This window comes from Numida meleagris, chromosome 3 (assembly GCF_002078875.1).
Source record: "Numida meleagris isolate 19003 breed g44 Domestic line chromosome 3, NumMel1.0, whole genome shotgun sequence".
NCBI lineage: Eukaryota > Metazoa > Chordata > Aves > Galliformes > Numididae > Numida > Numida meleagris.
Window position 1 is genome coordinate 45444704 of NC_034411.1, and position 25187 is coordinate 45469890.

Below are 25187 nucleotides of genomic sequence, written 5' to 3' on the forward strand. Positions count from 1 at the left end.
CCAAACTTGAAACTATGAATTGCCCGGTCAGGAATAACTAAGCCTATCGCTCCATTTCATTATCCAGTGATTCTTTCAACATCGGTCGTGGCACTCTGCACGTTTCACCTCTGGGGTCCCTTCAACTGAACAGAGTTTGGACTGATTTTACATTTTAACTGAGTGATCATAGAGATGGGAGGACTTTAAAAACAGGATCTGGATCTCTGTTGAGACTTTTACTACCTCCTGTTTTGAGGTTATTTAGATTCAGGGTTTCTGCTTAGACCTATCTCATACATTTTTGCAGATATTCCAAAGCCTGTAATAGCATGCATGCAGTTTATATTAATTTCCAGTGCCCAAATCCCTTAAGTGCTTTGGGAATTTTCCTGCTAATCCTCATTTTAATGCATAAGCCTAAAGGGTAGGTTTGGGACCTTTGGGATTTATCCTTTGTGCTAGTTGTTTTACAACTGAAGTGTCTTTCAGGGGTAACAATAGTAAGTGCTAAATACACTGTTCTTGAACAGTTTGTGTTATCATAGTAATCTGCCAGTTTTTCAGCAAATAAAGGGAAAGTGTGACTGTTGTTAGTAATTGCACTACTTACAGTAATTTTAAACACATCCTAATATTAGATTTATGCAAAAGTGTTAAATCCCGAATGAACAACTTAGATCTTTTTATTTCCAAGGGCAAAATAACAGAGTTAATATTAATGAAGCCACAAAATACAAGTTAAATGACAGCATTTTTGCAGTTGCTGTATTTCATTACTGAAAGCTTATTATATTTTTCATGTTTGAAGGTAAAAAATGAATGGAGCTACCACAAACTGCTGTTTGTTGTAAATGACGTGCATTTTCTTTATGATGCATGCTTTGCCATAAAAAGGGAGTGCTTAATGTGTTTCTGTTTGGAGATGCCTATTTATTCTGACAAACCGATCAGCCTCCGGGGTGTTCTTTTGCCACAGAACTGATTTTACATCTCATCCATTATCTAATCAGATGTGAAAAGAGTATCCTGGCTCAACAAAAAAATCAAGCTTTGTCTCATCACAAGCATGTGACAGGGTCACTCATGGACTTACTTGCGAGATAGAAAATGGTTAGTGGATAGCCCAGTTTACACACTTATGCACACTTCCACTAGAGCAAGCCTGTGGGGAAAACGTTGGTAAACAGTTTGATCTTGCTCTTGAAGAGTTTTTATTTAAATGTAAGAATAGAAAGTGGCGTCTTTAGAGAGAAAATGCATTTCACATCCTTATATAATACGGAATGAGATTATGGATTTCATTGTTGTAATAAATAGCAACACTTCCTAAACTACATTGTGAGGCAGCTGGAATATCTTTGCAATATATGTGTCCTGTTTTTGTTTTTGTTTTTAACCTTTCTCCAATACATCCTGCTTTTTAATATTTATGAAATGTTTAAAACTGCAATTTTAGGAGATTGGAGAGAATAAAGGAAGCTGAGGCATTCTGTGCAGTGATAAAGCAACTGAATACAAAGCCCTTTCAGACAAATGTTTTCCGCCAGACATGTTCATAAGAAATAAAGTCAGGAAGGAAAAAGAGGATAGCTCACACCCAAAGAGGTGCAGTTAAGCCTAAGCCTTTAGTTGCTAAATGATAACAAATCTTGGAGATATTGGACATTCTGAGAGAGTATGTCTCCGTATGCTTGGACAGTGTTCAGCAAAAATGAAAAACTTTTGAGTGCAAATTGTTGCAATTGCATGATAGTGTATTATAATAGCGCAGCCTTTCATATAGCATACCTTGCAGAAGTGCCTTCATCGTTACTGTTTGCTAAGAAGCACATGGGAATTAAGAGATCAGTGTCAGCTGAAGTAAAAGAAAACGTTTTAAATCACTGACAAAATAGTAAGAGAAGAGGCAAGAGAGCAAGCAAGTGATTTGATTCAATATCTCTGGAAGCTAGAGCATTCACTCCACTTCTGCACTTGAAATTTCCCTGGCTTTTTGAATAATAGACTCAACCCTTTTGGAATTGCACAATGCTGCTATTCATAAAAGCATCATTTCTTTAGCATGACAATGAAATACAATTTTCAGTAGTTCTTAGAAAAGTGACAATAAGTCTTGAAAGACTTCAAAATGAAATTGGAAAAGATGGAATTTGTGTCAGACAAATGTTCCAGTGTCATGTCCTCCTGATATCCTTTATTCATTACAAGCGAATGCAGCTCTGTATCGGAAAATCAAGGCTGTTTTATCAGTCTTGCTTATAATACTGGTCAGAACAGCTTACTGCTGAGAGATCTTTCAGAGTCTAGACTGGCATCAGGACAGTGTGGCTTTAAAACAGCAAAAGAGAGACTCGTTTTACATTATTGACTTTTCCTCTTACCTGCAAGGACACAGGATTTAATGCAGCATTGATGAGTCAAAGATTTTGACACATGTCAAGACAGATATCTTCATTTTAGAGTTTAAAAAAAGGCATTGAATGTGATACATATGAACCAGTTTAGGTAGGAGAAGCAGCTCAGGCTGGGAGAGGGACAATTGTTTTATGCATCTGCAAAAGACTTTACTCTTATGTAAAGAAAAATATTATTGAAGGAAGATGAATTCAGAACAATTGCTAGAAATGTAATAAGGGTCTAGAGGGAGACCCTTAAAACCCATACTAAGTAACCTATCATTGTGTTCTTACTGTGGACTTTTTAAACCAGTCTATAAACGTCCATGGCAAGGGTATAATTTTCTAGAAAATGATGTTTTGTATAACTTATATAAAATGATCATCTCCTACTAAATTCAGTAACAGTTTTCCATAGCGAATGCATTTGACTCAGAGGTATGAATAGGCTGCTTCCATTAGCAAACACTATGAAGCAGAACTACCTGTTTCAGCCACCACCTTTCTTGTATAGATTTTGTTACAGCAGAAACACACTCAGAAGTATCTAGTATGATTTTGTCCCTAAATCGACCGTGTAGCAAGATCTCGTTTTTAATAATGGCATTTATTTTCTTTCACCGAAGAAGTATATGATAATCACTGCAAAATTGTTGTGTTAATGGTCAGATTGTATCATGAGATGCACAATTTGGAGGATTATGGGAATTTAATGGGATGAGGAGGGCAAGAGATCATCTGCTATATGACTCCTCACAGCTGTAATCTACTGTCTGCATCCCTAATGTGTTTTTATCATTTCTGTGTTTTGGTTTGTTTTCCAGTTTGTGTTCTGCCGTGAATGTAAAGAAGAATACCACGAGGATGAATGCAGCTCTTTCTTCAGCACACAGGGAGCTGTGGCCCAGAAGGTAGAGATCCCCACAATATATTGCATCTTGATCATGCTCCTTTGCCCAGCAAGAGTGACATTTGTTACGTGGATCCTAATTATAATCCTAAGCCAAAACAATTATATTCATGATGAATTGCTCTGGCCATTGGGGTTGACTTTGTGGCAGATTTCAGTTGCTTTGATTGACAGAGCAGCTGAGTTGTCAGGAGCACACAGAGGTCTGCCATTAGTTGATAAAGAAATGCCCTTCCCATTGGGCTTCTGGGGCTGTCTCTATTCAATGTGAACACCTCTGACAAGCTTTCTTAAAGTCTTGCTGCCTTGCAGCTTATATTCAGTGCACCAGTGGGTTTGGACTGGATAACAGGGCTTTTACAGAGCCTGTGGAGAAAGTGCTGTTGATAATTTATGTTTTAGCTTAGAGGAATAAAAAATGGATTGCCTGGGCTAGAAGCTGTTAGGTGATAATTACTCTAGGCTGTTCCGTAATTCTCTGGCTATTGTAGCTAAAGCCCTGGACAGGAAATAGCTTTTCTTTCCCGCCATTTCTGTTTGTTTGAGATTGAAGTGACTGAAGTTTCCCTGCTCTCCATGACAAATAAATCACAATCTTTTAAAACAAAACAAACAACAACAACAAAAAACAGGATAGGTTCCCCCTAAATATATAAATATCTCACAGCTTGATGGTCAAGCTGATCTTCTGTGTCAATGGTTTATGGGCGTTTGGCCCAGTTCCATGACGAATGGGACGGGGGACCCATGGGCCCATGCCCTGTGTGAAAGGGAAAAGGGAAAAAGAGTAAGGACCATGACATTCTGGGAAGTAAAACACTGAAATTCAGATGTCTGGTATGCTCAGTGTTAAGAGGTAAAGCTAACCTAGGCCCCAGGCAGTTCAACACAGCAGATGCAGTATTGTAAGCAGGTGCCGACAGGGTGTGCAGCCAGCTCTCGGCTACACATGCACAGCTCCTGTCAGTGCCTACAGGCAGGTGCTGTCTGAAGCTGGCATTTGGGACATCTCACTCCTTCAATGTAGAGATGGAGATGGAGATGGAAACCTGAAGGGAACCTTTCCCAAGTGTTACCATGAGGTGGTTCATTTACTATACTTTGGAGACAATGCACGAGGCTATGACCCATGTAGAGATGTTTCTCTTTAACTTTTCTTAGTGAAGCTCTTCTACTTCATAAAAAAGAATCAATGCTTATCAAGACAGAATTAAACAGACTGTATCCTGGCATGTAGGACATCTGCCTCCAGTGTCCTGGAAGTGATGTGTTGTAGGAGACTCAAAATCCATCTAGCCCAGAGCCCTTTCTCTGACAGCTCTCAGTTACTGATGCCTGGAGAGGAGTTCATGAGTATAATGGTGCCCCATTCCCTGAATATTTTCCCGGCTTCTAGAGACTTGTGATTCAGGTATAGAATTTTGTATTTAGCGGCCAACAGCAGATTTTTATTCCATAAATTTGTGCAACCCCTTTTTTGAAGCCACGTGTATAATTCTGGCATTCACATTACTTTGCGACAAGGAGCAGCTTAGCTGTCCTCCACGAAGAATAAGCTTCTTTTGTTTGCAGCAGCCTTAGAAAAATGTTCCATTTCCCATTCACATTTATGTAAAAACAAAAAAGCTTCCAGAAAGACACTGGAAGATTCTTAAGCGAGAGTACCCAGTAACTTGGTGAAGTAGAAGAACAAAGCTCAAAATCTTACCCAAATTACGTAGAGCTAGAAATTGAATATATCTCAACATGAATAATGTGCCTTATATCCACTAAGCTATTTATGTCAAGAGTTTTGCCTGGAATACTGAAATCCTTGAGCAGTCTTCTTGTCGCTGTACAAAGTACTTCAACAATTTTGAGTCATTGAAGGTTAGAGCTTGTATAATTTCCATGCTGGCAAAAGACAAAGCTATGCCAGGAAAAGTTAGAAGATCATAGGAAGAAGTGGTTTATTTTAAACACTCGCATATTGCCCTAGCTTCTCCTGATAATCGTGTGAGTGCTACATCCCAAGTCTCACTTTACCCAATTAGATCTGTTAACTTAGGGAAGTCGATTACTATTGATGTTCCAAAGTAAAGTGATCGTTTTAACTGCTCATGAAAAATTTCCAGTGCTCTTGATAAGCTGTTCCAAGAATAGTTAAACGGTATCAGAATTTCTCTTTTAGCTATGCAAATCAGTTCCCCAGTACAGAGAAGACCACAGACTATTTAAAATTCATTCACACTCCAACTTGCGTTGAAGTCAATTGACTTAGATCAGCCTTCCTGTTCTTAGAAAGTGAGATGCACTGATCGAACTCTTCCACAAGGTGGTGATGTGCCACTGAAGAAATGTTTTCACTCGCTTCTAGCAAACGGAGCTAGCTAACGCAGTGCCTGTCGAAGTGCTAGTGAGATGGCTCTTTTCATCTGAATTGTATCAGTGAGAAGTTGTCTTGCATACATCACAGGCGTATGCAAAACATGCAAAACATTCACGAAGCCTATGTGGAAAGAAGTGCATGTGGGACTGTTTCATTGATTTCACTGAAATTAATTTAAATATTTATCCACCTGTACTTTCTGCTTTCTTTTGTTCTTTTTGTCCTGTTCGAGGCAGAATCCTGTGTGTGAGAGCTTTTGAGAATTACTTTTTTGAGAATTTGCTATTATTGTACTATTTTTCGGACTGTGACAACTTTGACCATCTCTCTCTAGTTAGGAACAATACATTTCCAGGGTTGCCTTTTAGGGCTGAGTTCCATCAGTTTGACTCTTACTCTTTCCCCTAGTCAGGATCCTTTCCATTTCATTTATTTTACAAACAGATCTTACTGCCACAACAGCTAATAGTCAGATTTAAGGGTCAACCACATATTCAGTCACCAAACCATTCCCCTCCAGAATTGGTAGATCACAAAATCATGGGATGTGTAGTCTCAGGAAAATGTTTTCTATCAGGAAAATACAGGTTTTATTTTATCCTCTGGTGGCTACAGAAGTGAAAGGAATCTTCCCTTTCCTTAATGTTTCTACACACGCCTGCATGTCTTGACATTTCCAGCATAAGAGGAAACACTGTAGATAGATTTCGGCCAAAGTCAATATGGTGGCTATGAATGTAGTGGATCATGAGGAATGGAAACAAACTTGAAGCAAAGCCAAGTGCTGTTGTGGAAAAAATGGGTGGCCAGGTGTTGATGACAACACTGAGAGCGAGAAGAGCTGTGCTGCCTGGGGGCTGCCCATGCCATCCCCCTGCCCCAGCAGGAGCGGGGAAGCATGAGGCCTGGCACCAGGCACCTCCCTGCTTGCTGTTTGTGATAGAAAAGATAAATCCAGCCATGGGAATGCAGAGAATAACCTAGCATTAAATACTGCTATATTGAGGTCTTACAGATCTATATGCAGATATTGTATAATCTATAGGGATGGATAAAATGTCCTCTTTCTACTGAAGTTTCCATTTTTAGCCTTGATCTCCTGTTGAAAACTCATCCTAAGAATGTACTGATTATTTCTAGGGGAAAAAAATGTATCTGAGCCAACTTCGATTTACAAGCTTTCTTTTAAAACCATTGCAGCTTCTTAGAGCTGTTTGAAGATTAGGAAGTGAGAAATAATCATGTTTGATGGATTAAAAGGCACAGTGTGTATGATGGAATCAATGATACCATAAAGGTGACTCCAGCCAGATTTAGGTTTAGAAGTAACTGCATAGCACCTGCTATCTACACCACAAAACCAAGCTTCCTGTCCCCTTTTAACCTCACTCATATACGGTGGGGGAATCCAGCCATAAAACAGCTTCCTCTCTAAATCCACAACTTAACATTAGCCTAGCTAAACTGGCACAAAACCTTTCTGAACAGTTTGATTTTTACCAGGGCAAATAATACACCTTCTTGTTCACTTGCCACAGGACAATAAAATGTTTTCCCAAGACAGGTTTAGCTGCCAATTATCTTGTCCTCCCAACCCAATGAAAGTGCGAGTGTAAAGAGCTAACAGCTTGTTATCAGGTTTGCTTTTTAAAAAGGCTGCTACGAATTTTGTAAATAGGATAAATTAAACATCATTATAGAATTCTATAGCATGACTGTAAACAAATCCCTCCAGTATTCTGCATTCAAAGGTTTGAACCTAGAAGAAGATATCCAGTGTCTAATTTAACAATCCATAAACACTGTCTGGAAGACTTTGTAGGACCCAGATGTAAATCCAGTCCATTTGAACGAACTGTGCTATTAACACTAGCCCAACAACTGCTGTAAACCTAAGCCTAGATAAAACATCCCTGGTGGGTGGTGTCTTAAAGCTTGCCAAGTGGTTTCTTCCGCTCCAAGCTTAGCTATTAAAATCCTAACAAGGATATCTATTCTTAGTCCAAGCCTGCATTGCTGCTCATCTAGTTCTAGCAGCCCCAGCCATGCAAACTGTGTGATCCAGGAAAATCCAACACTAAACATAAATATTTAGGTGTTGATGCAGCTACAAATTAACAGTTTCCATTACATGTTACAGAATAGTTTGTGTGAACTTCTGCCATTTTCTTACACTGAAAAAATCTTGCTCCCTAGTGAAGGTGTTCATTTCAGACCAGGTTCACTGTGTGTGCAAAGTCAAGATTTTATTGTCAGACTTATCAAAATATTAGCAATCCAATCAAAAGAAATATTTTTAGTCCATTACAGTAACAGCAGGACTTACCATTCAAATTTCGTCTACCTGGACTTGTGCAAGGCCTTTGACATGGTCTCACACCACATCCTTATCTCTAAACTGGGGAGATATGGATTTGAAGTCTGGACTGTTAGGTGGATAAATAATGGGTTAGATGGTCTTAGCCAGAGGGTTGTTGTCAACTGCTCTGTGGAGGCCTGTCACAAGTGGTAAGCCTCAGAAGTCCATCATTATGGTCTTCTGATATTTAAAGAAAGATTATAAACAGGAGGGAAATCAACTTTTTACACTGGTAGATAATGATAGGACAAGGGGGACTTACTTCAAACTAAAACAGAGGAAATTTCGGTTAAACATTGGGAAGAATTTTTTTACTCAGAGGGTGGTGAGACGTTGGAACAGGCTGCCCGGAGAGCTTGTGGATGCTGCGTCTCTGGAGGAATTCAAAGCTGGTTGAATGGGGCCTTGAGCAGCCTGATCTGGTGGGTGGAAGCCCTGCCTGCAGTAGAGGGGTTGGAAATGGATGATCTTTAATGTCTCCTCCAACCTAAGCCATTCTATGATTCTGTGATAGTTAAAATTACGAATATGCAACGTTTCTGATGTTTCTCTTGTGTTATGTAGGACTTATTGAACAACTTTTTTGCCTCAGTCTTCAGTGACAGCTGCTCTTCACACACCTCTCAAGCAGATGGGTTGGAAGGTGGGGAGTGGGGGAGGAATGTCCTTCCCACTGCAAGCAAAGATCAAGTTCACCTGAGGAACCTGAACATTCATAAGTCTGTGGGTTCCAATGACATGCATTCCAGACTGCTGAGCAAACTGGTTGATGTAGTTGCCAAGCCATTCTCAATGGTGTTTGAAAAGTTGTGGCAGTCAGATGAGGTCCTGGGTGACTGGAAAAAAGATAATACAGCACCCATTTTTAAGAAGGGTAGAAAGGACAACCCAGAGTCTGACCTGTCAGCCTCACCTCCATGCTGGAGAAGATCATGGAGCAGATCCTCCTGGAAGCTATGCTAAGGCATATAGAAGAGAGAGAGGTGATACAAGACAACCAGCATGGTTTCAGCAAGAGCAGGTCCTGCCTGAACAACCTACTGGCTTTCTAGTCTCCAAACCTGCCCTCTTTGAATCCAACCTCAGTTGCTTGTTATTTGGGTCCCAGTCTCTACTATGCCCCAATAGTTGTTGCAAGATTCAGATGTCAACTTTTTTTCTGCCACTGGCAGTGTATAACTTACCCAGAGCTCTTGCCAGCCCAGGAGCCCATCAGAACAAACCAGAAGTAGTCCAGTTCCTCAGCCGAGACATGGCAAAGCTTGGAAGTACATTTTTTTCCAGATCTGATCCAGTTCATCAGTATATGTTACCTGGATCCTGCCTGCAGTTGCAGGATTAAAACCTAACTTGGTCATAAGCCTTCAAGCAAGTGATAAGCTCTGAAACAGAGCCATCTGATAACTTCTCAGAAGTGCTCTTAGCGGCTCTGTGCTTGCACAGGCATAGCATGAAAACACACCCAGGTGCACCCACATCCAGGAAAGCCTGTAATATCACCTAGCACCTTAGTGAAGTCTTTTGTGTTATAGTTCCTGGAAAGGCTCCTGTCTCGCTTGGGCTGGAAGTGAACCTCCAGCCCTTTGTTTACTCCCATTGCCTCATGTATGCAGATCTTTAAATTGCCAGTAGGTGGTATAAAATACCTAGCTGTGTCTTGCTAGGTTTCTCTTCCCAATCCCTGAACATCTGTCTGTCTAATCTTTTGTGATGTTTTTGCTGTAGATTTCCAGCGAGCACAAAGAGTTGTGAAGGCTGGTCTCTACGTAGGTGATAGTTTTCTGTAGTTATACAGAAAAGCATATTGGCTCACTGTGAACAAGAGCTATTTCAGAATTTAATTCTAATGTGAAATTCCCAAACAAAGGCACTCACAGAAAATCTTTAGCCGAATTATTGTAATGTTAAAATACTAAATATTAAGCTAACACTTCATGAAAATCAGGTTTGATGCAATGTATTTCTTACAATATTGTAAGAGCATAGTGAGGCGGTGGGTGGTGCATTTCAGCAGTGGTAATAGTGACGATTGGTCACTTTCACTAATGCAGATTTTTGCAAGCATGGCATGCTGGCTCTTGTTCATTGCTGGTAAAAAATGCACAGCTAATGGTAGCGACTATGTTGAAAAATAGTGTTTTGTAGCTGAGAATTTGCTTTATCAAATAGTGTTACTGTGCTTTTTGTATCTGTTGCAATTTCCATGAAAAAAAAACAGGAGGCATTACTTGCAGAGCAACCTACATATTATATTGAAGAAGTAGCAAATTTTTTTCTTTGAAGCTTCAGTGAAGGGTGAGTTATTAGGGAAAAGATATATGTTATATTGGATTCCACAGGTATGTGACTTTCTGAATCAGCTCTTGCTTATCGATGTTTTGTGTTCATGCTGTAAAATACTACAAATATCACTTACAGAATTGTTTCTTCATTATTACAGCAAACTTTTCGTGCTGCTTTTAGAATGGCAGAAGACAAAAGGTGTGGTATTTGAAATGGTGTGCTATGGCCAAGAATTAAAATGAGAAACATGTCATTTCATAGAATCATGGAATGGCTTGGGTTGGAAGGGACCTCAAGGATCATCAAGTTCCAAACCCTCTGCCACAGGCAGGGCTGCCAACTGCTAGATTAAGTACTAGATCAGGGCCCCATCCAACCTGGCCTTGAACACCTCCAGGGATGGGGCATTTACAACCTCTCTGGGCAGCTTGTTCTAGTGCCTCACCACCTACTCAGTGAAAAACTTCCCTAACATTTAATAATCTAATCTAAATCTTTCCTCCTTTAGTTTGAAACCATTCCTCCTTGTCCTGTCACTATCTACCTGTGTAAAAAGTTGATTTCTCTCCTGTTTATAATCTCCCTTTAAATACTGGGAGGCAATAATGAGGTCATCCTAGAGTCTTTTCTTCTTCAACCTAAACAATCCCAACTCCCTCAACCTTTCATCATAGGAAAGGTGCTCCAGCCCTCTAATCATCTTCATGGCCCTCCTCTGGACCTGCTCCAACAAACAGTTCCACATCCTTGCTGTGCTGGTGGCCCCAGGCCTGGACGCAGTACTCCACTTGGGCCTCACAAGAGCTGAGTGGAGGAGGACAATCACCTCCCTCTCCCTGCTGGTCACCCCTCTGCTGATGCAGCCCAGGATACTGTTGGCCTTCTGGGCTGCAAGAGCGCACTACTGACTCAACAGTTCTTCTCAGCTGGGCTACAGTCAGGGAGTTCTTCTCCTAGACTGTACACATATCCGAGATTACCCTGACTCGAGTGCAAAACCTTGTTGTAAGTCTCATTAGGTTCACAAGGGCCCATCTGTGTAAGCTTCTTTTTCTACTGGAAAGAAGGGGAAAGTTAATTGCAATGCTAAATGGTAAATGCTGACCTCAAAAACAAGAATTATTTCCCTGCATTTTAGTGAAAGAAAAGGCTAGTGGAGAAGTACTCCATATAAAATATCTTTCAACAAGTCTTGAATCACAGTATGAAATCTGGAACATCTATTATTAGACTATTGATTTTTTTCCCATCAGATAGGTTTAAAAAGTTAAATAAAATATGGCTGTACAAAAATGGTACATGTAGCTCAATTTCTTAAGTATCTTACACAATAGGAAAAGAAACTGAGGCTTGGGTTCGGTAATTGCTATATGCCCAGCATCAGGCACAGGACACTTCAACTCACAGATGACTAACTAAAGGAACAAGGAAAATAACTATAATCCAGAAATGCCCTCTAAAATGAATCCCTGTGTTATAAATAAAGATGCACTGGAAGAAATCTGAGAGTAAGTCTTAACTTTCTATCTAATGAGGAATAGATGGGAACTATATAGAGAGAATTTAGCTTTTGTATTTTGGGCCACAGTAAAATAGAAAGATGTGACAAGCTGCCTTTGTTTAAGAGGTTAAGCTGACAGTCCATTGCAGCTGTGTTGCCACTTACAGGAAAAAGCACATTCTTCTTTCCATTGGTGCAAAATAGTTATATGAGAATGACTTGTATCAGACTAGATATCTGCTTTAGAATGGTGATCATTCAGTATCTACCAGCTACTTGAGTTTAATTTATTCTGATATGAACATCCCCAATATGCAGTGTGAGAATCTTGATGTGCATTGTCACCAAACCGGAACTCTCCAATTTTATTTGGTAAAAATCGCTTTCATCTCATATCAGACACAGTACTCCGTGTATAACATGGAACTTGGATGTTAGCTACTTACTGCCATCACAAACCAGTTCTTTTTTACAGTAGAATTCCCTAGGTACATCAGGCAAATTGGCTCACACAAAGCTGCTTCATGTGAGTTTAGCTGGACCTGAGTGGTACTGACACTGTTTTTCCTGTGAATAAAACATAATGGCATTGATGGATATCTTTCCAGTTCCTGATCTATTTCCATTTTAGGGTTTTGATTAGTGCAAGTCTTTCTCTAGATAAGAGCACTGGTCCCATAGATGAGTGCACCTCTCTTTATAAGATTTTTGGCATTTTGACATCTTAAATTACTCAAACAATTTTTTTTTCAAAGCTCCTCTAGCCTATCTGATATCCTATATGTATGCTATTTTATCCCAGTAAAAGTTAGAGTAAGTAAAAGACACCAGTAAAGGTTACTTCGTGCAAATGTGTTCATTAGACAGCCCAGTGGAAGTTGAGAAAACAAAAGAAATTGAAGTTGGGCTGTCACCATCCCCTGTAGATCAGATTTCAAAAGATGAGGCTGCTTTTGCTTGGAGCTCTCACCCAAAATAGTTATAGGCAGTGTTAATGTAAATGTTATGGAAGGCTGAACATTGCTTTGTGTACAATGAATTATTATTTGTCTTTTTTTAAAACCCTTGCAAGTTTTTGTAGTTTTTCTCACATTCATGGTGGAGAATGAGTAACACTTTCTCTTCTGAGAAACCAAAGCCTTTTTAAAATGCTGTAGTTTTACATAGTCGTAATTTTACATATCTCTATTTCTCCTTTTTAAATCTGATTTTGCCACATAAGATTAACTGAAAAAATTAACTGATAAAAGAATTTCTGAACAAAAGGTGAAGTATCTCTGAAGAAAAGGAAATTGCACTGGATGCATTTTTTAAATAATACGTGAGCAGCTCTTTTGCTTATCAGAGTGGAAATAAACAGCAACAACAAACAAGCAGGAGTCCAGAAACCACATTCACCCAAGCTGAGCACAACGTAATGTTAGCAGCTTCATATTTTATTCTGAACTACAGGTTTTCAGTTTTCAGATGTTGTCTGTGCTACGCAAATTGAGCATGGTCATAAGAGAAGAGTGCTTACATAAGAGTCTAATATGATGGCATCTGAATTTAACATTATATATCTAAAGCTTCTGATGTTTTTTCACAAGCCATGCATGTTTTTACTCTCAATGGTACTGCTTGGTTAGTTGCTGACTGACCACATACTCGATTGCTTTACATAATTCTACTGACAAGGTGTCATGTGCCCCATTACCTGAATGAGCTGCTACATTAAAGAAGGATGCTTTGTTTCTGTTTGAGCATGCTGTCTGTCTCTGTAGTGCCCGATGTTGGTTAACTGCATGAAGAACTTTCCATGTACGTGATTTCTTCTAATATTGTGTGGGGCTCAGCAGTCTCTGTGGTCTTTTTATCCCTCTTAGTTTTTCCAAAAGACTCAGCATAGGAATGGAACAGAAATAAATCTTCATCCTTCAGTGTGACCCAGAGATAGCAAGGTGAACTCTTTCACCATCTCACTAAGAGGGTATTGCAGAGGGGAGGCTGAAAAATGCTTGCAACAGCTCATCTGGAGCTTCCTGTTATTTATGAATGTTCACTCCTTGTCATCATATGCGGAAGAATTGGGAATCGAAAAAAAATCATAAAGTGGAATGGATGGAGCCTAGTAGCTTTTCAGTAATGCTCTGACAAATACCCTGTGATAACTGGGAACCTGGAGCATACTGCATCACAAGTGTAGCAAAGTCTCCTGTCCCATGTGGTGCATAGCTGGAGTATTGCAGAGCTTCCTATCCAAGCCCAGGCAGGTGTGAGCCACCTCTGGCTGAGAGCTCTTGTCTGTTACCTATCCCATTGTCAAGGTGAAGTCTGCTAGCTTAGGGTGAAAGGTAACACAAATAGACATTGCTAACGGAGAACTGCTGTATAATTTTTCCTTTATAATTTGAGGAGAAAATGAAGATAAATACATGTGCTTGCAGTCACTGTATGTGGAGCGCTATATAAAGCACATGAACACTAGAGGCTCATAGATCTGAGAGGTATGATTTCTTTAATGAATTAGAGAGACTCTATCAGTGCACCATTTTTCTGCATTTGCTTCCTGTAGCAGGAAGTTTTTTAAGTCAGCATTCAGCAGTACTGGGCATAAGAGGGATGTTTCAGCTCTAATGGGCTGGAAATAACATGCTGCTGAATCTATTTCATGCTAGAGGTTTTGCAAAGGAAAACATTAAGATAATAATTCACTCTGCTGTTGTCATCAGTTTGTTCTTTCTCGGTGAATTGTGTATGCGCAGCTTGCACTTGTTTATTTTAATTATTTCTGAGCATTCCAAAGTTCATCTTTGCTTTTAGAACTAAGGTCAAATATCTTTATACAAATCAAATTAGCAATTTGGTGTCTGAAATTTTGCCTCAGTGTTATTTCCTATTATGGCACAATAAAGACATGAAGATACGGAAAAAATACATTTCCAAGTACTAAATCACATCATTTGGATTTGGACTATTTGGGAAAAAAATGGAGCCACTTTAGAGCTCTTCTGAGTTGATTACAAAAATTAAAATTGCATCTGGTCTTCTCGTGTAGCTATTATTCTGAAAATAATAGTAATGTTTTTTGCTGCAGTAGTGATTTTCATCTTGTATCATCTTCATGGACACTAAATAATTAATTGCTGTTGCAACCAGATGATATTAATATCCTCTTCCTTCTGTCACTGGGCAAACCGAGGCCCCACTGCTGTTCCCACCCTCCATGTCTTCTGTTCAGGCCTCTCTGTGTTAGCTCAGATCACTTGCTAAAATCACCCTTCTTTACAGATCAAGGTGTTGTGAAGTCAGCATTATGATTATGTTCTTTGCTATTAGCCTGAATAGCATTTTCTGTTTCCCAAAATTTCCTAATGCACCGTTCAAGAGATGTCACCCTTTGCTGAACTGCTGAATAAAGCAGCAGTGTGCAGAGCCTAACTCCCCACTCAGAAGCAGAGAAGTAAAAGTAAAAATCACTTCTAGGATAGAGCTGAGACAACTTTGTTTGCTTTTGCTGCCTCTGCATCAGAAATACTGGCAAATGGGAGACATGTGAGGATCAGTAGAAGGGTTTAAAGGGCTCCGGTGACTGATAAAAGTAATAAAATAAAGGAAATGAGAGCATAAACACATTTTCAAGGTTTTCTGATTAAATGAGGCTGATTATTTTAGATGTATGATGCAATGACCACTAGATGAGTGTTCTTGAGACGCTGCTCTTTGTTACTCCATCTGAACTCGGGTGACTTCAGCCAAGAAATAACCAACTACATCTTGCTCCCTGGCTCTGCAACATGTCTTGTGTGTTATCCGTAGCAGCTCAGTAGAAATCAGTCAGAGTCAGGATCATAACGCATGTTTCAAAGTTGGGCCAATTTCCTTTTCCTGACTTGTTAGAAATAAATATTTTAGAAATCCACACAAACGGGATACAAGTTGATTCACAGAGCAGTCTGTATTTATCTAGAAGGCAGAAACACAAAGAAGCTGTAACAATTTTTACAAAGGATATAATTTAGTTTAAGGTCATTGTTTTTCCACATACTTGAAAAAAAACTACCACAGTACTAATAGATAGAGCAGCTTTTCAAGGCTGGAACAAAACACAATGTTTACTTTTGAACATAGTTTCCAATCCTGTATGATAGAAATTACCCAGGGCGCTGCCGTCTCTTTTGTCCTTGTTTTATCATTCTAGGTAGGAAATTGCCAAGTAGGACACTTGTGTAGATTATGTAATTTCGTCCCACTCATAAATAGGACAAACACAGGAGTCCCTTTTACAGCCCTATTCATGATGACTTTTGCTGTCTGTGTTATTCTGGCTGGGGAGATGCCTGCTTTCATTATTCACCAGGACTTTTGTTACTTTTCCTTCAAAACCTTTGTTTCTTCTCTATGAAGCCTCATACATTTGCACAAGACTATATTTGAATGAAATCTCAATCACATAAACAAAGGAATATGGTCTGAGGGAGATCACACGGCATTTGCAGGACAACCAGGGGATCAGGCCTAGCCAGCATGGGTTTGTGAAGGGCAGGTCCTGCTTGACCAACCTGATCTCCTTCTATGATCGAGTGACCCGAGTGGTGGACGAGGGAAAGGCTGTTGATGTGGTCTACCTAGACTTCAGCAAAGCCTTTGACACTGTCTCCCACAGTATTCTCTTGGAGAAGCTGGCAGCCTGTGGCTTGGACAGGTACACCCTTTGCTGTGTAAGGAGCTGGCTGGAGGGCCGGGCCCAGAGAGTGGTGGTTAATGGAGTTAAATCCAGCTGGCGACCAGTCATGAGTGGTGTTCCCCAGGGGTCAGTGCTGGGGCCTGTCCTCTTCAATATCTTTATTGATGACCTGGATGAGGGCATTGAGAGCACCCTCAGTAAGTTTGCAGACGACACCAAGCTGGCAGGAAGTGTTGATCTGCCTGGGGGTAGAGAGGCCCTACAGAGAGATCTGGACAGGCTGGATCTCTGGGCTGAAGCCAACGGGATGAGGTTCAACAAGACCAAGTGCCGGGTCCTGCACTTTGGCCGCAACAACCCCAGGCAACGCTACAGGCTTGGGGCAGAGTGGCTCGAAAGTTGTATGGAGGAAACGGACCTAGGGGTATTAGTCGACGCTCGGCTGAGCATGAGCCAGCAGTGTGCCCAGGTGGCCAAGAAGGCCAATGGCATCCTGGCTTGTATCAGAAATAGTGTTGCCAGTAGGAGTAGGGAAGTCATTCTCCCTCTGTACTCAGCCCTAGTGAGGCCCCACTTCGAGTACTGTGTCCAGTTTTGGGCCCCTCACTGCAAAAAAGACATTGAGGCCTTGGAGCGTGTTCAGAGGAGGGCGACGAAGCTGGTGAGGGGTCTGGAGCACAGGCCTTATGAGGAGCGGCTGAGGGAGCTGGGATTGTTCAGTCTGGAGAAGAGGAGGCTCAGGGGAGACCTCAACTACCTGAAGGGAGGTTGTAGTGAGCTGGGGGTCAGCCTCTTCTCTCTTGTAACTAGTGACAGGACGAGGGGGAATGGCTTCAAGTTGTGCCAGGGGAGATTTAGGCTGGACATTAGGAAATACTACTTTTCTGAAAGAGTGGTCAGGTGCTGGAATGGGCTGCCCAGGGAGGTGGTGGAGTCACCATCCCTGGAGGTGTTCAAGAAACATTTAGATATAGCGTTGGGAGACATAGTTTAGTGGGGTTGGTGGTGGTAGGTGGATGGTTGGACTAGGTGATCTTGTAGGTCTTTTCCAACCTAGCTCATTCTATGATTCTATGATTCTATGTTTTATTATGAAAAAACAGCTTTCTTCTAGGAGCCTTGCTGGAGGTATCGCATTGCTTCAGTGTTTTGCATTTCTTGCAAAAAGAGTTTTAATCCCTGAAGCAAATATCAAACCTGTATAAAATGTCAGTACTCAGCTGAGTTCACCTGATTCCAAGCTTCACCTTTTGCTTTACTTGCCTGGGTGCATCTGCAGCACAGCTCAGTGCTTTCTGTGCCCTCCTGTGGGGCCGTGTGGGCAGGGAGTTGGAGGATGCCCCTGACCTCCACCTGTCTGCAGGATCTCCTCCAGTTGGCACACAGCCCCAGCAGGGAGGGCAGCCTGTCCTCCAACCTAATGCATGTGCTATGCCCACCAGGGGAAAATGATTTGTGAGAGGGGTGGAATTTTTGCTTCAAAATAAAAAATGCAGTTTGCACTCATGAGTAAATAGTTTCTCTTTGCAGGGGTATGTAGTTGATGAAAATGCAGCCATGCAAGCCCGATGGGAAGAGGCATCTAAAGAAACAATCAAGAAAACAACCAAGCCATGCCCCAACTGCCATATTCCAGTGGAGAAAAATGGTAAATTTGTTAAATAACTGGTACTTAACTGTCATGTAAAATTAATGTTACAACATACGTATATGAACAAGCATGTGCACATATGCATGCTATTATGACAAGAGAGGAAGGGCACAAAGCTTGAATGTTCCCTCTGCTGCTTATCTAAGTTATCTTGAAAGCAATAAATCGAAAACACTTAGTTATGAAGCCACTGACTAAGCCCAACAAAACACTCAGCTATGTGATAGACAAAGAAAATGCTACACTGGGTGTAGCATTAATATGACTGAATGTCCAGTTAGTCGTATAGATTTTTGAATGAAAAAAATAGACATTTACAGGACAAAACTCATCTGACATGGAAACAAAGCATGTGTCTAATGAGGTCCAGAAGAGTAACATCTAAAAGTGGGATGTAGGAGAATTAGATCTGGTGTAGATTTCTAGACAGTATATAGCTGAATTGAAATGAAATGAATCTCAACTAATTGAAATGCCCACAGTAGAAGATCAAGTCTGAGGAAGAAATGTGAGTCCTGACAAACTGCTTGCACTGATCAGTGCCTTCCCTGTGGATGAAAAGTAATCTGTTAGCACTGGATTGGTTAAAGCAGGGAACAGGAAAAGCAAATAGGCTATGCTTTGTAGAATGTGCTGTTCCAAGATTTAATTGTATGAAGGTGAATTGATCAAAATATCTTAAAATGTTTGCCTAAATATTATGTGAATATTAAGTATAGAGATTGCTTCTCCATTTTGTGGCATCAGTTATACAAATGAGACTTTGAAAATGCTAAATGAGACACTGCAAACTGTAAAGAGAAAACATTTGAAGCAGTGATACTATGGAAATATTACTGAGGAAGAAATAGGACAAAATCCTGAAATCCAGGGTATGAGGAAAGAAAAGAACTGAAGGTAGCTGGCAGATGGAAAGTGGGAGATTTCAAGCACAAGGAGCAGAAGGACTGAAAGCATGAATTCAAGAGTAGGAAGGGGAGATAAGATTTGGCAAAGTGTAGAGAGCAAGGTAGGCAGCAAAAGAGAGATAACAGAGGAGTAGGTCAGAAAAGTTATTTACAGGCTCATAAAATGAGCTGGAAAGCCAGAAGGTTGAACTGGATTACAAATAGACAGTAATTCTGACTGTTCATACTTATGGTATGAGAATACACGAATAAAAAAACCTTCTGGTTAGGCTGGAAGCAGTGCTAGGAGCTTTTCTTTATCCTACACTGTGTAACTTCATTATTAATATATAGGCAGTTGTTGTAATACATCATAAATAGAATATCCCTATTTGACACTGTGATATAATTTATATAATTCCAACTAGGGAAATTGCTTATAAAAATCACCAATGTATCAAAAAATAAATAAAGGCCATTATATTTTTCCCCTGGAAGAAAATAGTTATTCAAAATAGATTGTAAGCAGGAACAGACCTTTCCTTGCTTATGGCCAGACCCATGTCAGAACAGTACCTCTTAATGCAAAATGCCTAAGACCCAGAAGCAAGTTAGAAGTATTTCAATGTAGTGGAACCAGTTGGTAATGCTGCCATTCAGAAGAACCTCAGCAGGCTGGGAAATGTGCTGAGTGAAACCCCATGAAGTTCAACAAAAGTAAGTGCAAAGGTCCTGAGCCTGGGGAGAAATAACCCCATACACTAGTAAAGCTAGGGACCAACTGACTGGAAAGCTTTACAGAAAAAGACCTGAATGTCCTGGTGTACAAGTTGAGCACAAGCCAGCAGTGCCCGTGCAGCAAAGAAAGTCAGCTGTATCCTGGGCTGCATGAACAAAAGCATCACCGGCAGATCAGGGGAGGTGATCCTTCTACTCTACTCAGCTCTGATGAGACATGTCTGGAGTACTACTGGAGGAAACGGACCTGGGGGTGTTGGTCGATGCTCGGCTGAGCATGAGCCAGCAGTGTGCCCAGGTGGCCAAGAAAGCCAGTGGCATCCTGGCTTGTATCAGAAATAGTGTTGCCAGCAGGAGTAGGGAAGTCATTGTCCCTCTGTACTCAGCACTGGTGAGGCCCCACCTCGAGTACTGTGTCCAGTTTTGGGCCCCTCACTGCAAGAAAGACATTGAGGCCCTGGAGCATGTCCAGAGGAGGGCGACGAAGCTGGTGAGGGGTCTGGAGCACAGGCCTTATGAGGAGCGGCTGAGGGAGCTGGGATTGTTCAGTCTGGAGAAGAGGAGGCTCAGGGGAGACCTCATCGCTCTCTATAACTACCTGAAGGGAGGTTGTAGTGAGCTGGGGGTCAGCCTCTTCTCTCTTGTAACTAGTGACAGGATGAGGGGGAATGGCCTCAAGTTGCGCCAGGGGAGATTTAGGCTGGACATTAGGAAATACTACTTTTCTGAAAGAGTGGTCAGGTGCTGGAATGGGCTGCCCAGGGAGGTGGTGGAGTCACCATCCCTGGAGGTGTTCAAGAAACGTTTAGATACAGCGTTGGGAGACATAGTTTAGTGGGGTTGGTGGTGGTAGGTGGATGGTTGGACTGGATGGTTGGACTCCAACCTAGCTAATTCTTTGATTGTATACTAGGTCCAGTTCTGAGCTCCCCAATAAACATGTGGATACAGCAGAGCATGGCCAGTGAAGGGGCTACAGCGGTGATTAATTTAGAGGAAGGAGCATGTCATGAGAAGCTGCAAGAGTTGAGTCTGTTCATCCTGGAGAACAGAAAGCTGAGGGGAATCTTAGCAATGTGCAAAAATACCTGATGGGATGGTAAAGAACACAGTCAGACTCTTCTCAGTAGTTCCGAGTGAGAGGATAAGAGGTAATGAGCCCAATTCCAAATGCAATGATGAAATGTATATGAAAATACTTTTCACCATGAGGGTGGTTGAAGACTGGGATAGGCTCCCCAGACTGGTTGTGGAGTCTCCATTCTAAGAAACGTTCAAAGCCTGACTTGGCATGACCCTGAGCAGGCTGCTTTAGTTGACCCTGCTGTGGGCAGAAGAAAACTGAGTTGGATCATCTCCCAAGGTCCCTTCCCACCCCAGTGATTCTGTGAATTAAGGCGTGAAGGTTGAAAGGGCAGTGCTTGCTGTCTTCTCTGATAGTGGGTACTGCATGTTCCAGCTTCCAGACTGTCATTTGTAAACTGCTGGCAGCCCATTGTTTCTCATGTAACAATACCATGGATTTGTACTGAGTCAGAAGATAAAAAGGCACCTAAAGTCCTTTAACAAAACACCTTTGTTAATTGCATTCTATCAAAATATGTTCCAATTTTAAATAACAGATTTTCAAAAGGGAATGGTATCTCAGCAGCATTTACTTTAGTTGTACTCCCCAAAAAGTTGTAGTCATGCATAAATGACTGATTTTCAAACCACCACTTACAAACTAAACTTGTGCCTGCTTGTTAGTGAAAACTTTTTAACAGCTGTGAGCAAAAAATGATTAATGTCCTTGAGAAGTCAAACTGACAAGACTTCCTGGGAACTGCGGTAGTCTGCCTGCTTCTCCGAAAGCACAGAAGGCCAGGAGATCCTTGATGGGGCTGGCTGCTGGGAGGCCATGGTTCCTCTGGCAGTCTAGAACTGGCTGGGACAGGTGTACAAGTGTTCTCGTAGAATCATGCTTGCAGAAGGCGTTCTGGGGATGATCATCATGCAGAACAGCCTTGTCTCATCTGTAGTCAGGTGGCCTTCAGGCCATGCTGAAAAATCCAGTACAGTGAACTGGGATAACCTGCTGCCAGCATGGATGCTGCCCATCTGTTGCTGAGTGCCTGAGTGGCTCTAAAATTCCCTGAGCTCCTGCTTCTTCCCTGTGCCTTCCCACCTCAGTGGCCCCGTGAATTAAGGCACAAAGCGTGAAAAGTGTAGTGCCTCCTTTCTTCTCTGGTAAAGAGTACTGCACGTTCCAGCTTCTGGGCTGACTGAAAGGAACACTTTGCATCTCCCTGAGTACAGCTGGTGTCAAGAGGCTGGTGATTGTGTACTGAAATCTGCCAGCAGTCCTCTTTTGGGAGGTGCGCACTCACTCCACACAAGAGAGTAATTCTGCCTTCCCTCCCCAAAGGTTTTTGTGGACATTTTTTTTTCAAGGGACAGTGGCAATGCTGTATATTTTTATGCCCATAACTTTTCTGCATGAGCCTGTATTTCTACAGGCATTGTAGAATCCTTCTAAATGCCAATAACTTTTCTGTAGAGCCAACATGAAAGAGCAAAGCACTGTCCCACAGCTCTGTTGCCAGTCTGAGTGAGTTGAAATACATATCTGTGTCTCTCAGAGGCCTGCTGTTCTCACAGAGCTGTGGGCCACATTGCTTGAGGCACTCTGGCTGCTGATCTCAGTGCCTGTATAGCAGAGAACTTGATTGATGTAGCTTAGCAGGTAGAGCACATCCTTGACACAGAGTGCCTATTGGACTCTGGTTCCTGCATCACGATTGAGATCCATTTCATCCAGTGATGGCTTAATATGAATTGTAAGAGAGGATTGGGTCTAAACTTTAAGTGAAACGTGTTTTGAAGGCTGGCCATCAGTACACTTTGATTTAAATAAGATAAAAATGTCTGATGAACTGCATCTCTTACATAAATACGAAATCTTTGGTGTGTTGAATAGACCTTGCCATCATAGCTAGTTTTCTCCCTCTGTCAAATGAAGCAGATTGGCCTATTTTAACAGATCAGTTCTTGTCCCTGTTGTTTTTACCTTCTGGAGTGGCATTTATAGGAAAGGTTGTATAAGGGTAGCAGGTCGTACAGTAGGAAACACACACTCCTTGTACATCCTATCACCATCTAGAGTCAAACTGAGATGACATTTCAGCACTTCTTACTGCATGGTTTTCATTCTGTTTGAATTATACAAGAGATTTCTGTGTGTGGTGAGTAACATAATTTCCATTTGAAGTACATTTTTGTAATGACCTTTGACAATGTTAATGTTTTATATATTACAAACTAAACATATCATCAAGGATGTGAGCAGAGAGATTAAAGCTGCTCTCACAGTATGGGCAAGTAAGAAACCCAACACAAAGGAAACATGGATGTGATCAAAAGGCTGCTTCAGATATTAAGAAGGTCAAGTCAACTTAAATTACTAATGCCATTTTTATAGAATCAGCAGTCAGTCAGCAAAATCTGTCTCCTGATTTACTGTCTGCAAATCCCTCCAATGTTGAATCCAAATTTTAAAACCTAATAATTTAGTTCAGCTTCTGGCTCACAACTCTACTAGCGTAGACTACCCTGGAGCAGACACCTCCATGAGCGCTTTTAGAGCCTGCCATTGCTGTTCCGTGTCCCTTGCACAGCCCCTCCAAATGTCAGACAGTACAGCAGTTCCTACTCCTGCAGTCCCTCAAACAACACCAGCACATTGCACCCCAATAGAAGAAGGAGTAATGAGATTTAGAAAGCCGAGGAGAAGTCTTCAGGTTTGTATTTCTCTTTTACTAAATATTTTACTTGGTTAGTAATTGAAGGCCAACAGAAGTTGATTTTAAAACTTTTAATAGTTGATTAATGTCTGTGAGTGCTTGCCAAGTACCAAAGCCATTCTTTTGCTGTTTTGCAGGTGGCTGCATGCACATGAAATGTCCCCAGCCTCAGTGCAGGTTTGAGTGGTGCTGGAACTGTGGCCTGGAGTGGAACAGAACCTGCATGGGCAATCACTGGTTTGACTGATGGCACAGCGGCCCAGGGGCTAGCTGGCATTGCTGCTGCAGCTGGCTTTCCTCAGGGTCACATTCTGAACTCCTTGCTTAAACAAAACTCCCAGTGGTTTCAGGGATGGAGAGTTCAGAATTTAGCTCAGTTTGTTGTTTTTTTCTTGCTTGTCTATGAAATCGTGCTAAACTCACATTGAAGGTATGCCAAGGGTTTTAAATCCACTAAGTAAAAAGAGAAATTGTTTTAATGGACAGACTTACTCATTGTGGTACAAAGACGGTTACATTTCACCTTTCTGAATATCTGCAGTCTGTCAGCATGGAGAGCAGACAGGTTTACCATGAGGAACTTGCTTGATATTTCTAGTCAGAAATCCCTAACTCCTGCAAGAGAGCAGCAGGTGCTTGTGTGTATCAGGGGCTATGGAGGAGAGTCCCAGCACCAACTCCTTTGCTCATTCAGCACAATTTTTGATTTTAAGACTGTATTTCTTAACAGCTTAATAGCTTTTTAGCAGATGGAAGACACTAGCTGTTCAGTATTTACTCAGGGTTCCTTCTGAACAGGTTTTCTGTAGGGTTCTTGCTTTCAAACCAAATTCTCATAGAAACAGCCAGCTTTATGCCAGATTTGAGCTTGTGTATTTGTAACGCACAGCATGAAATCTGCCTATATACTCTTCACAGACTATGTTACCTCTGATAGATCAGTTGAGGATGAATGCAGTTTCAGCTGTAGCTATTGAGTGTTGCAGTGGTGATTGGATATGATTAAGTGTTGCACAATCTAGGCTCCTAGCGTTTCATTTATCTTGTGTTTACAGCAATACTTTGGACATAGCAAGGGGAAGCAGGGGGAGCCTTCTCGGGGGTTTCCTTCACCATCAATTTAAATTGAATCAGAATATGGTTATATTTCTGAAAATGTATTCACAGCTCAAACAATGAGGAACTACTTTCATTTTACAGTGTTTACACAATAAGTAAAGCTTTATACCATTCCCAAGCCTGAACAATCTTATTGTTTCATGTCCTTTACATTGCTGTCCTAATCTAAAATGAAATGGGTATTGTTCATCTCAACATGTCAGGTAAGGATTTCTACAATTCAGTTTGAGAAAAAGCACACAGTAAATAAAGTTGTCAAAAATGTCTTCATTTCTTATGTATTTATTTTTATACAAGGTAGGTGAGTACAAAGATGATGGGTGTCATGGATAGTGCATTTCCTTGACAGATTAAACTCAGCTGATTCCCAGCTGAGAGGCTAGCCCTTTGATTAAAGCATACTCTTAGAAGAAAATAAATTCCAGGGACGTGAACTTCTTGTATCAGGTCTGAATTAACAGCTTGTGTGGTGCTGTTAATTCAGACTGTAGAGTTCTGAAAGTATGGGTGTGCCTTGTATCAGTCAGTGCAGATCAACAATCTCA

The 25187-nt window shown here is 41.2% G+C and overlaps 1 protein-coding gene across 2 annotated transcripts in view; it reads left to right on the forward strand.

Annotated features, from left to right (window-relative positions):
- PRKN (parkin RBR E3 ubiquitin protein ligase) overlaps positions 1-24908 on the forward strand; it is a 712245-nt gene extending 687337 nt beyond the window's left edge. The window contains exons 10-12 of one of the 2 annotated variants that reach the window (XM_021391068.1): positions 3203-3289; positions 17996-18113; positions 23661-24908. In XM_021391068.1, the coding sequence (XP_021246743.1) occupies positions 3203-3289; positions 17996-18113; positions 23661-23770 (315 nt within the window). In that variant the 3' untranslated portion in view covers positions 23771-24908. Of the gene's footprint in view, positions 1-3202; positions 3290-17995; positions 18114-20654; positions 23640-23660 lie in introns of those variants that run through there. The other variant, XM_021391066.1, reaches the window with a different exon arrangement.